Source organism: Semicossyphus pulcher, unplaced genomic scaffold, assembly GCF_022749685.1.
Source record: "Semicossyphus pulcher isolate SPU_LCO1_2020_fin unplaced genomic scaffold, fSemPul1.0.p SCAF_28, whole genome shotgun sequence".
NCBI classification, from domain to species: Eukaryota; Metazoa; Chordata; class Actinopteri; order Labriformes; family Labridae; genus Semicossyphus; species Semicossyphus pulcher.
This window is the reverse complement of record NW_027211702.1, coordinates 7,697,760-7,710,899: the sequence shown is the minus strand read 5'-3', so window position 1 is coordinate 7,710,899 and position 13,140 is coordinate 7,697,760. Positions and strand designations below refer to the sequence as shown.

General features: G+C 45.8%; 1 protein-coding gene across 1 annotated transcript; it reads right to left on the bottom strand.

Moving 5' to 3' along the window:
• Nucleotides 1-1,651: 1,651 nt before the first annotated feature.
• LOC138605086 (steroidogenic factor 1-like) lies at nt 1,652-4,682 on the bottom strand. The gene is made up of 6 exons (XM_069677171.1): nt 4,581-4,682; nt 4,350-4,491; nt 3,345-3,976; nt 2,571-2,690; nt 2,345-2,492; nt 1,652-1,905 (listed from the first exon to the last, which is right to left on the bottom strand). Exons 1-6 carry the CDS (start codon nt 4,680-4,682, stop codon nt 1,652-1,654), a joined length of 1,398 nt encoding a protein of 465 aa, XP_069533272.1.
• Nucleotides 4,683-13,140: the final 8,458 nt, after the last annotated feature.

Genomic DNA, 13,140 nt, shown 5'->3' with positions numbered 1-13,140 from the left:
AACTACTGAACTGAAAATAAGACTCAATTCTCTACATTTAAAATAAAGAAGGAAAAAGAAAAAGAAAAGTAGGAACTCGCTAAAGACTCTTCTTCTTCCTCTTCTTCTTCTTCATCATCATCTTTGGTTTGAGAGGAAGTTAGTGTCCCAATTTTGTATGCCCCTACGACTGGATTGAAAATAAGTCTAAATTCACCTGTTCACTCTTCATTTCAAATAGAAGATTAAAAGAAGTAGTGACAATAAGTAGCTATTTTGTGGTTTATAAAGGCAACTTACTCTCAAAATGATGCATTACCACCTGATGAATTAAAGAAAACGTCTTCTCTGTACTCTAAATTAAAAAAGAGAAAGAAATAAGTAAATAGAAATTCTTCTCCACCCTTCATCACATCCTCTAATTAGCCTGAAAGCTTGTCTCAGCAGCCCCTTCACTTCCTCAGTCACACATAGACGTTAGCATTTCAGTTAGCTTAAAGCTAATTTCCATCTGCAGTCTCTTGGCAGACAAGTAAAACATCACCACAGTGACCACATTCAATCACTTACTTTGATTATGTATGAGGTTTTTTTTGCACTGATTTAATTATTAAGGTGACTGTTGACGTGACGCAGCGTCTGCTCAGCAGAAGGCCTGTTGGCTGGCTGTGTGTGTGTTTAATCATAGTGCCATGTTTTGTCAGTGAACAGGCCTGATGCCAACTCTCTGCCAGCTGGATGTCAAGGTCAGACAGGAAACAAGCTCCAGATCAGATATGACGCCTCCACGCAGCACAATGAGTGCATTACTCTGATTAAGCCTTTATTAAAGCAGAGCAGGTAAAACAGGTGGGTAAAGGTGTAATCATCAGGATCTCAGTGAGCGATAACAAAGGTTTAACGTTTGACCTGCAGGAAGCGAGTCTGCCTTCATGTTCCAACGCGTTACCCTGAACTACATAACAAGCGTCTCATGTCACAGCAGCAGTTTACCTGAGCGAGGCGTTATTAACATTTACAGAGGTTGTTTAGCCTGTATCCATGGGGCACCTGTTGACCCTCATTAACCTCTTCATACCTGCAGGACTGACCGTCAGCTCCATCAGAGCTCATGTTGTTTCACTCACAGACCTTTGGTGAACTTCTGTTCCACATCGTGAAGCTTTAAAAAAGATCACGTTATGTTTCAGGGAATCATTGGACGTGTGATGTGATGAGTTAACGGTGCCCTCATAAAGAACAAGGTGCTCTGTGTTACACCTGGTGTAGTGTGGCACAGAGCAGAGCACCTGTCTTGTTCCTGACCGTCATAGATCCATCTTCACAGCAGCCATGTTGATAAATGTACCTGCACCCACCTGTGTTTGACATGTTGCTGTTTGATGCCATGTTGCTATCAAGAGGTACCTGAGACACCTGGTGTAAAGTCACATGTGTCATAATTCTGACATCATGTATCTTAATTAAGGCGACACTAAGCCTAAAAACACTTTCTTTTTGTTCCCTTTATTTCAGGAACAATCCAATAAACCATGTTCATAAACATCAGCTGACCCTGCAGAACGATCCAGCTCGTCACGGACACACAAACAAAACGTTAAAGACGTTTTATGATGTCTTTATTGACCTTCAGTTAAACATGTGCTGAACGAATCACAGAGTCTCTGTGCGCTCACATCCAGCTTCTCTTGGCGTGCAGCAGCTCCAGCAGCAGGCTGTTGCAGGGCAGCTCTCCGCTCAGGTGTTTGCTGTACAGGTAATCTTCAGCCAGCGAGCTGAGGGAGCGTAACTCTGACACGCACAGCAGCAGGTGAGAGAAACGTCCCAGGAGGTGAGAGGAGGTGCTCAGAGTGTACTCCAGCAGAGCTCCTTCCACCTGCTCCTGCACGCTCTCTATGAACGGATGATCCTCCAGCGGGCTCACTTCTGTCAGAGGAGGAAGAGGAGGTCATCAATCAGTGAGCATCACAGGTAATCACACCTCTGTGTCAGTGTGACCGCAATGAGTTCGTTTGTAACTGTGTCACCAACGCTGAGGGGACGATAGCTGGCCAGTTTGAATAACAACACTACAAACAACAACAACAACAACAACAACAACAACAACAACAGATGAGTGGACAGCAGCATGCTCTGTGGATCATTTCTTTCTATGGTTCTTGCAGTAAGAAGTCTTAAGCAGGATTCTAACCAGGAACCTTCTAGCTGTGAGGAGACAGCACTAACCACTGCACCACCGTGACGCCCAGTAACAGTTCCTCTGGTACAGTTTCTGCTCTCTTGCGATGGACACAGGTCATGATGTCACAGCATCATCAGATATTAAAATGTCAGAGAACTCATCAAAGCTCGAGCTGTGACTGACCCGGGTTAAAGAGGATGAGGAACTTGATGCAGGCCAACTCTTGGCGGTCGACCTTCAGGATGTGAAGCTTCTCGACGAGCTGCTGTCCTCTCTGGATCAGAGCAGACAACGTGGGGCCAGCCTGAGAGGAGGCGTCTGACAGCTCCATCTGACAAACAAGCACACAGTCGGAAAAGGTCCTCGAGGCTTTAACTGTTGATCTGTTATAAAACACTTCCTGTCTCACCTCCTGCCCGCTGACCAGCAGCAGCCGGCCCTCTCTGCCGTAGTGAACCTGTCTGGAGACGACGTCCAGCAGCAGCAGGTCACTCCAGCAGCTCTGCAGCAGCTTCATCTGATCACTGACCTGCAGCAGAGACTATGAAGAGTTAAAACCTTTCAGCAACAGCTTCAATTCAGGTCGCAGAGATCTCCTCAACAGAGCTGGCTCCAACCTGAACAACACACATGTTCACTGCCCGACACTGAAGGTACTGAGTGTGGAAGTGATTCATAAAGGTGTCTGTGTGACTGTCAGCTGTCACAGAATCACACCATCTCTGTGAGCGCGGCTGAGACAGTCACAGCTGGGGGAGTCAGGGCGTGTTCCGGAATGTTCCTCTGAACTTCAGAGGCGAACGATGAGACAAACTCACAAAATGTGTTTCTTTTCTGTTCGTCAGTGTGTGTTTTCAGTGTGTGTTTTCAGTGTGTTTACTGTGTGTTTTCAGTGTGTGTTCAGTGTGTGTTCAGTGTGTGTTTTCAGTGTGTTTTCAGTGTGTGTTTTCAGTGTGTGTTCAGTGTGTGTTCAGTGTGTGTTTACTGTGTGTTTTCAGTGTGTGTTCAGTGTGTGTTTTCAGTGTGTTTACTGTGTGTTTTCAGTGTGTGTTCAGTGTGTGTTCAGTGTGTGTTTACTGTGTGTTTTCAGTGTGTTTTCAGTGTGTGTTTTCAGTGTGTGTCCTTTGGGATCAGCTGACTTTGATAACAGAAACCGGCCTCACGATGAGCAGAGTTTTTGTACCTTGAGCTGTTTGAAGAAGATGGATCTGCGCGCCCACTCCACCATGCAGAGCAGCGTCTGGTCGGCCACGATGCACATCAGGCTGAAGGTGGTGGGGGTCCTGTGATCGTCCCCCGTCTGCTCCTGCAGGAGGCGAGCGGAGATCTTCTCCTGCAGCTGGAGCTCGTCTGGACCCCCCCGCAGGAGCTCCAGTACCAGCTGAGGAATCCTGGGAGCGTGTGGAGACAGAGGGAGGGGGTACAGCTGGTCTGAAAGGAGTCCTGCAGCTGAGCCCGGTGAGCCGGTGCCGGTGGGCTCGGACTTTATGGTCCAGTATGAGGAGGGGGGGCTGGGGTCCAGGGGGGCAGCAGGAGAGATGGGGGGCAGGAGGGGACACAGTGACGGAGGCAGGAGGCTGATACAGTCACTCTGCGATGTGGGTGAAGAGGTGCTGTGCAGGACGGGGTCTGGGTGGAGGTCACAGGTGAAGGTCAGGTCTCTGATGTGGTTTAGAGGGAGCAGAGGGGGGGCGCCCTCTGACCTGAAGCCCCCAGCCTGAATCAGAGCCTTCCTCTGCTGCTTCAGAGCGCGGTCTCGTTTGTACATCGGACCAAACTTGTTTCTGCCTCCTCGCATCCGATCTGCTCGGACCGCTGAGGACAGACGATGAGTTTCATGAATGGACACTTTATCCTCCCTGATAACACCTCGTGTGTTCACACACACGCTCACCTTTCACATTACAAACTACAGTAACAGAGTTATAAAAAAAGAAAGATTTAAAAAACAAAAGGTTTTCTGGAGCTCGTCTGCTGGAAGACGTCAGACTGATGTCTGCACGTGTTTTAGAAGTGATTCTAACTTTTAAATGAAACGACTTTATTATAATGATCCGGTTACAGCTGGGTCTCTTTCTGTTGCATTAAGGGGAGTTGTGCACCATGCATGGTTTAACAGCAGCAGCTCTGTGACTTTACTATAAAACATGTTGACTATGAAAACTGACAAATATACAAGCAGCCTTACCTTCCAGTCTCATCCCAACATGGAGACACTTCTGAAACCTGCAGAACGGACAGCGTTTCCTCTGAGCTTTATCGATTCTGCACTCCTGATACTCTGCACAGACGTACGTCTTGTTGTTCTGAACCGTTCTTTTGAAAAAGCCCTGTGAGGATGAAGAAGAGACGCCCTTAAAGAAAGCACTTCTGTAGATTCATAAAGAGAACTGTTTGACAGGCTGTAGCAGAGCTGTACCTTGCAGCTTTCACAGGTGAGCAGACCGTAGTGATACCCAGAGACTTTATCTCCACAGACCGGACACAGCTCCTCCGAACCAGCCGCGTGTCCGAACTCCATCCTGGGAAACATCAGGAAACATCACACTGCTCTCTCTTCCACCTGCAAACATTCGAGGCGGACAAAACAGGCGGACAGCTGTTTGCAAAGACTCGAAGAAAAATGCTCCTGAAACAAAAAACAGTTCGTCTTGAATGTTTGAAAATCTAAATCCAATCTGTGAGTTTTACTACATCCGAGGGGAAAATGACTTCAGTCCGGATTACAGACCAAGTCATTGAAACTCAACTGATGATACACACACACACACACACACACACTTCTCTGACTGAGACACCTGTTGAGTCACTGTTCAGTGTTTAGTTACCTGAAAATAATCTTAAATAAACGCAGAGTAAACCTACCTGAAGAGATCAGAGACTCATCCTCCTGCAGAGGAGGGTCGCTCTCCGTGGTCCTGAATCCTGCAGCTGTCTGAGGTCCCGCCCAGATCTGAAGCTTCAGCCAATCAGCAGGTCTGATCACTGACTCACCTGTCTCTGTGTTTATGTAGATCATCTGTGTTGGCTGCAGTCGTATTGTTTTAGTCTTTTTGAATTATAATGATTTCAGATGCATGTCAGTATATTTTACACAGTTTGATTCTGAACAGTTCTGATCACATGAAACATGAACACATGAACACATGAACACATGACATCTCTGAGGGTCTCTGCCTCTGCTGCACACACGGTGACATTCTGTGAAACTCACTTCAGTCCCAAACTTTAGACAACAACACAGCTCCGTCACAAGAGAGAAACATTTAAGAGATAAGTCTATAAATATATAACTCTCTGACACATGCTCCTGTCTCCTGCAGACAGCTGTGCTACTTGATGATCCAGAGATGTTGGACAGATGATGGAGAGCTCAGAGTGAGGCTGACGTCCTGTGGGCTCATCACAGCCTGCGACAGATACTCAGGCTGACGGATCACTTTTCACTTTGATAACAGCACAACACATAAACACAAAAGATAAAACAATGTTTGTTTCCAATTGTCTGTTACCAAAACCCCTCCCAGCATTCAGGTCAAAGGTCACCAAACAGTAAATCTCTCACAGCAGACGATGGTCGTGCGGCAGGCTGAGCAGCTGTGCTGTCAGTGAGCAGCAGGTGGAGCTGTTGCATTAAGAACAAACAGTCCGGCTGTAGTTGTAGTCCCGGTCAGGGCAGTGAAGCTCATTTAATGTCCAATCCTGCTCTTTTATTTTCACAGACGATTGATTGACAGGCTGAGCTGAATCAGTCCCATATGAAGAACGCACAAACAGAGCTTCAGCTCATCTTAAAACGTTTCCTCCCGACTTCCAGGAAAAGCTGTTTCATGCGTCCTGCTTAAACTTGAGTCGTTTTTCAAGGAACTGAGCATTTATGTGGAGCATGAGAGGAGATGACCAACAGGACTAACGAGGACGAGGGGCACGGACATGCAGCGGAGGATCCCAGCTGGAATCGAACCAGTGACCACAATGTGATCACATCCTGTTGGTATTTCATAAGGCTAGGACATGAAGCTGTTCACTTCTAAACCTTTAAACTGGATTTGATTTCGTTCACTGATAAACATTCATGTTTGCATCATCATCGATCAAAAACCTCGTCGGAAAACAAACAAGGAAACTTCAAAATGAAAGAATCGTCGTGAAGGTGTTCCTTCAAGTCTGACTCCTGTCAATCACAAAATTACACTGAAAGTATCAAAGCCCTGACAGCAGACGTCCTGTAGGCTTTAAGGTGTGCTGTATGCCTACCAAAGTTCAGAAACTATAAATTAACAGTATCTGTGAACTCTTTTTAACGTTTTGTTTTAAACTAAAACTGAAGATTCTCATGAATTCTAGGATGTCGCCCGATATTTCTTAAGCCGTAAAAAAGACGAGGCAACAGCGGATGAACTCTGGGTCCTTCCAGGTTGGATCTCTGAGATAGGAACTGGAGAGCTTCAGCATCTGGACGGAGTTCACAGGCGGTCAGAGCATCTGCGGGGATGTGGGCGGCTTTGCGTGATCCAGGAGCTCAGGGTGACTGCAGGCACTTCTGGCAGGAGCCGAGGTCACGCCGGGCTGCAGAGAGTTCCTGCGCCGAGTTTATCCAAGCTTCCTCTTCTGGCAGAGGCTTCAGACGGAGGTTAGACGCTCTCCTGCTTCTGTTTGAGAGCAGAACGTTTGCTGCTTGAATCAGCTGTTTAATCGACCTGTTGCATTAAATGGTAGATTTTAAGTTGTTAGCCGGTTACACTGAAGTTGTCTCAGTCCAAACAGCCCTTCACACATGACTCTGAGTAACTGATCACAGAGCAGACAACCCGAACCAGTCATTCTTTCATTAAACCATAAAGCATCTCCACCTGTTCTGAATGAGCTCATGTTTTTATGTGGATCCCGCCTAACCCGCTGGATCCTGAGGTTTGTGTGAGTGATCCATGTGCAAAGACGGAGCGCTCGTGGCTTGTTGCTTCAGCCCTGCTCGCTCGCTGTGCAGACAGAGGACGAACAAAGGATGAAGGGCTGTTGTCTTAGGACGCGTACCGCTCAGGTCCAAAGTTTTACACACACGGAGAAGGTACCTGTGTATTAATGCGGGACATGTATCGATACGTCTTTATTTATTTGTCTGTTCAATTTATTCTTACTTTACTTTCACAGGTTCGACCGCAATATCACCTGGGTTTCTTCAACACGTACATGAACATTCATCATCATTAACACCATCATGTCTGGGTAAATGACATCAATCAATCAATCAATCAGACTTTATTTGTATAACACTTTTCATTCAAGTTTAAGCAACAGAAAGTTCTTTGTACCAAATGATAATGAGGCTGAGCTGCAGAGAGAGCAGAGCATCACAGCAGGAAGGCGTGTTTATGTGTCTTTACTTGTTTGAGACAGAAAGAAATGATCGCACACGAGCGATGTTCTTTACTTCTGTTATTAACGTGCAAATCAAAGATCAAAGATAACTCCCAGAGTTTAACGTCAGTGCTTCCTGTTTTGTATTTAGTTGATCTCTTTGAGCCTCAGTGCCGAAAACCCAAACATCAGTTTGTCCTGGCTGTGCTTTAGTTTTAATCCATCGAGCGTGAGTCGTCAGGAAACAACATAAAGCTGAGTGTCATCAGTGTAGCTATAGAGATCGAGTCCAAGTGTCAGCATGCAAAGATTAAAAAGTGTAGGACCTAAACCTGAACCCTGAGGAACACCATGACGACTTTGTTTAAAGCATGTTTTTTTCTATAGTCAAAGAAGCATCACAAATATTATCACAGATACCTGGAGGGAGGGACCCACCGTACTTAGCAAGCTAGCACTAGCTTTAGCTGCTACCTTTTTGCTAACCTCTCACAGAAAGTGATTTCTCCTGCTCTGTGACAAAAGGTTTACAAAGTCAAACAATCAGTTGTCCTCTGGTGCCCACGAATATTTGCAGCATTTAATGACTTCCTGGCCTGAAACAAACTGATGGGTGGACGGGCTGTTCTGGATCTAAGTGACATAATGTCAGTGGTTCATTACAACAGAGTTATTTAAGTGTGGTAAGAATCAATACCGCTCCCTTTTCTGAGAACGTTTCTCTGACTCTCTGAATGAAAGCATATTTTAATTTCAAAGTAAGAGCCTTCGCCCGGAGCGTCCGCTGCGACATGTGCTCCATGCTTTAATAAGAAGCGGGGTTTGTCTGGGGGACAGCAGCTTCAGGAAGGAGGATGGCTCCCATCTATCTCCTCGTGTATCTAACTCGGGATTTCCGCACTGAAGCGCTTTGTTTGGGAAGCAGCTAAGTGGGATTTAGAGCAGAAATATAAACCATGTGTATTTAGAGCAACCAACTTTCACCACTTCTTCCCCAATGAGGCCTTTATGTCTCTATAAGGCAGAGGACCTTGATTAACCTGTGATTGTGTAGGCCATGTCCAATTGTCATACAACCATACGAACAGTAAGAGTTTGCATCTCTGACTGTCTGAGCTGCAGAGGACGGAGTCTTTATAACAGGACGAGGATGAGAGACGTAGGCTGCTCCCAAACAGCTGTGTTACACACCGACAGCCTGCAGGTCAGCGGACACTCGGCTGACTCAGGCAGCATCTTTCAGAGTACGAATCATTGAGATCATTTCAAAGCAAACAAAAGTCAAATCATACCTGGTCTGTAGTATTCATATGGTAACTAGTAATGCCCTCATACAACCTTTAAAGCAACTTTATTTATACAGCACATTTGACACAAGACAACAGCAAAGAAACACATAAACAAAGTGAAGCTAAAGTATAAACAGATATACTATAAGATATAAGTTCAGGTCAGTTCAGGTTTAAAAGCAAACGAGTGGTCTTCAGAGTTTGCTCCTCCTCCCTCAGCAACACAAAAGTCTCTCTGAATGCATGCTAACAATCAGGTGCACCTCCTTCCCTCCCTCTCATTATGCTGAGCTGCACTTCCTTCCCTCCCTCTCCTCCTGTAACCCCACAGTCTTCCTCCTCCTTCATGGAGGATTATCCGTTTCCCTTAAATGCACCTTGACGAGACTCAGTTAGCTTGTCATTATGCTAACCTATGCAGCCTTGCGTCCACTGTCTCCTCCTGTGACCCGGGAATTGTTCCTCCTCCACCATCCGATCCCTTAAATGCACCTAAAGGGGACAAGGAGCGGGGAGGTTTCTAGGAGACACCAGAGGATCCCACAAGGAAGTCCTTTATCAAGAGGAAAGCTGCATCCGAGCAAAAACCTCCAGGGCTGAGACCAAAGAGCCACAAGATGCAGTTCCTCTGGTGTCCACTTGAGGCTGTCTCCAGCAGTGAGTCAGTCCCCATAGAGCCCCATGTTAAACTTTACAGCAGAAATAAACATGTTTACAGCCTGGTACAAAAAACAGTTTGGGTCTCTATAGCTCATTTCTCTCTTCATGACAACTGTACGGGGAGAATCTTTATACAGCTCACCTGTTTACATTATATTAAGGCTTAAAGTGATGCAGCATTAGGGGCGTGGCCTCTTTGAGTGACAGCTGGGAGCTGCTAGCTGTCTGCTAGGTGTCCCCTCAGCTAACTCAGTCACTGAACGTAACCTCTGGGCCGTGTTTGTGCTGTGCACTTTATTGGACGAACAGACCGTCCTACACGTCTGACACACTGTTTTTACACTCAGTCACATTATAATGCTAGTTTAGTTATATGTTAGCACTGATTAGCAGCTATCTGTTCATTATGAAACTCCCATCACTAGTAGAACTCATCCTGTGGGAAACACGATGGTTTACTAGATTTTTAGCAGCTAATGAATTAGCCACGGGCAACAACTGTTAGCTTTAATATCTTAGCTCTTGTTAACCCCTCCCTCTCCAGCACCGCCCTCTCGTCAGAATATGCTCAGTCCTTAAAATCAGCACGCAAAAACAAGTCAAACTAAAGGCTTCACAAAGGCATCAAAGCCCCATGTGAGGTAGCTACATCCATTATTTACAGTCAGTGAGGCCCAGAAACATCCTGAACACTGAGACACACACACACACACACACACACACACACACACACACACACACACACACACACACACATCTAACAGGTCACACGTCATGCTTAGTCTTTCATCCTTTAGGATGGATTTTTCAGGGATATTAAAACCGGTGGTTTATCCACAGTGAACAGATGTGTCAGTCTCAGCTCACCTTTATTACAAACTTCTCCCCTCTCTGCACTTTTCCCCAAACTAATAACAAACCAATCAATACATGGATGAGTGAATTGATGCCTCTGAACCGAGTGAGCGCACAGGGACTCAACCTTCCGGTGAGACAAAAGACTCAATTATTTCTTCACCTCTGAGGTCTTTGGAAAGCTTCATAACCCAACATGACACGTAAAGGTGTCATTAAAAACCTCCTCACCTGAGCAGAGACTGAACCCTGTGAGAGCTGTGCACCTGGTGACACGTCTCTGCACAGATCAGGGACGAACTGAACCTTACTACAGCATGCTGACTGATAGTGTGTTAGCTGGTCATCCCGCTCTGCAGGCAGCGTGTTCTGTTTGACATGTGAGCAACAATCTGATTCATTACATTCATAAGGTGGAAAGTATAAAAACTATTAAAGTCCTTTTGGGATGGTGGGCGGGGCATGAAGGGGAAAACAAAACAAACGTTCACCAGGAGACGGAGTGCCGCTCGACACAAAGAGTACAAGTTAGCCACTGTCCCCTCCTGCATGTGAGCCTTGTGTGTTAGTTAAAGTTCCTGTGAGGAGATTTACAAATGAACTGGAGGAGATCAGCAGAGAGAGAAGATGTACCGCTTTGTCTACAGGGGGCTAAACTTTACCTAGCATAAAGCGCACAAAGCCAAACCGCTTTTATGAACTAAACCAAGATTTCGTGTCCAAACGAACCAAACACCAACAATTCAAAGAGCTGAGCTCATGTTCTTCTGATATGTATCAAATTAGACTTGTAACAAAAAGAGGGAGGAGCCTACAGCAGACACGTCCATGAGACGCAGGCAAACCAAGAACAAGAACAACTCCAGAGAAGAGAGGAGCATCAGGAATACCACGAGGAAAACATCCAGAAACACGGAGCAAGGTTTGAAGGATGGAACAGAATCACGAGACAAGGAAACACAACGTACCACTTCATATAACAGCAGAGAGGAGACAGTGTGAGCCTGTACAGAGGACGTGCAGCCTGCTCGCTGTACCAGAGAGTGAAAGCTCTGCCTGAGAGGATTTATGTGTGAGAGGAGCTGTTGGTAAAAAACACCCTCCAGGTCGTGCTCTCTTTCTGCTGCAGCCATGCATCATGACTGCTCTTGTGTTTCAGCGTTGGCGTGTGCTCTGCGTGTGAACCTGGTTGCTAAGTCATACATGTAACACATCAGCTCACAGTATAAACCTGCAGACTGTTCCAGCTGCTGACAAACATGTTTCAGTCTCACCTGAAGCAGCAGGTAACAGCAGGACAGACCTCTTTTACAGCAGCGTGCTAATGTGGCCGCAGACAGGTGTCAGCCATCTTTAATGCTTATGACAGAGCTCTCTGCCTGCTGATGATGATGTCATGCTGTTATTAATGAATCATGTGGGGAAGCAGGAGGTAAAGTTTCAGCTCGACATGATTCCAGAGGAGCGAAAGCCTCTTTGTAAAACAAACAAATCAGCCTCAGCAGCTCGTGTTACAACCAACAGGAGCTGCGGGCCTCGGCGATGACAGACTGCAGAGCGGGACATGCTAACTGTGCTAACTGACCTCCAGCTTCAGACTGTAGTGCTCGGTTCATGTAGCGCAGCCGTGTTTGCTTTGGACGTGTAGGATTATACAATAACATTCTCAGACATTTGTGAATTTCTTGTTTCCTACAGACAAAGTTATTTTCTTTAACCATGAGCACCATCGTGTCCTGTTCCTCACCGAGAGATGACAAAGTCCCCGCCCCCTCGAACCTGCTGTGACTGCTTATTGACTGAACAGGGACGCTTGTAGAGCTGCAAAGCAAAGCAGACCATCAGCTGTGAGATCGTGTCTCTATAGAAACACAGATCTATACATACTTCTTTATTCCTGTCGACACTTGAATCCAGTTGTTTTCTGACAGAGTGCTTCACAGCACGCACAGTGAACGAGTCTGAGTTACATTTTGTTTTGAGTAGTTTTGGCACATCAGCATCTTAAAAATAGATTTTTTTTAAAATATACAAAACAGGTTCATGTCCAGACGAGGATCTGCAGAGAGATGGGACGTAGCACAAACCTGCTTTAATCACGAGTCTTCTGCTTGACCAAACTAAGTTTTATTTGTGCCCAAACTAACATCACAGATTATCAGCATCAAAGATGTTTCAGCTCATGTCGCCTGTGTGTCAGCTCTGTCGCTCTGAAACATCACGTGGCCAACAAAGTAGATTTGCATGCTGAAGAAGAATCGCACGCCTCCTCGTGTCTCAGGCAGCTGAACGAGCAGTGGAGGACGATCTGATTAAAAAGAGAAACTCATGTGTTCAGACGCATCAGCACAGTTTGAAAGTGTTTGAACTTGAGGATCCTGAGGCTGTATTACTGCGACGGATGAACCAACAGAGACAAGAAGAACAGCATTTCATTTACAAAGAGCACAAAGACAGGAAGAGGCGCAGAGACACATTAACGTGTAACAAAGAAGAATGTAAGCACGAATCATACGGCAATTCAAACAGGACAAATACTATCACATGACGTCCGTGTGTGGCGTAATATGTTGGACTATTTACAGATTACAGACATGCCTCAGGTAATCCCATTCTGATATGGCTTTAAGACGTTCCTGTTCTCTGACTGTCTGTGGAAAAACAAACATGGTGTGAAGAGTCCGACTGATGAATTCATGCAAATGAAATACTTTATTTAGCTTTAAAATCAAGACTGCAGACACACGTGTGTGACAAGAAGAAAATCTACAGATTCACGCACAGGTCGAGTTTAGATCATCAGTCCTGTTTTAATGT

Excerpts from the sequence above, each read along its gene's own strand:
- LOC138605086 (XM_069677171.1), bottom strand. The coding sequence starts at position 4,682 with ATGGAGTTCGGACACGCGGCTGGTTCGGAGGAGCTGTGTCCGGTCTGT. Across the intron at positions 3,977-4,349 it reads TGTTGGGATGAGACTGGAAG|CGGTCCGAGCAGATCGGATG; the intron begins GTAAGGCTGCTT and ends GTCTGTCCTCAG. Across the intron at positions 2,493-2,570 it reads TGCTGGTCAGCGGGCAGGAG|ATGGAGCTGTCAGACGCCTC; the intron begins GTGAGACAGGAA and ends CTTGTTTGTCAG.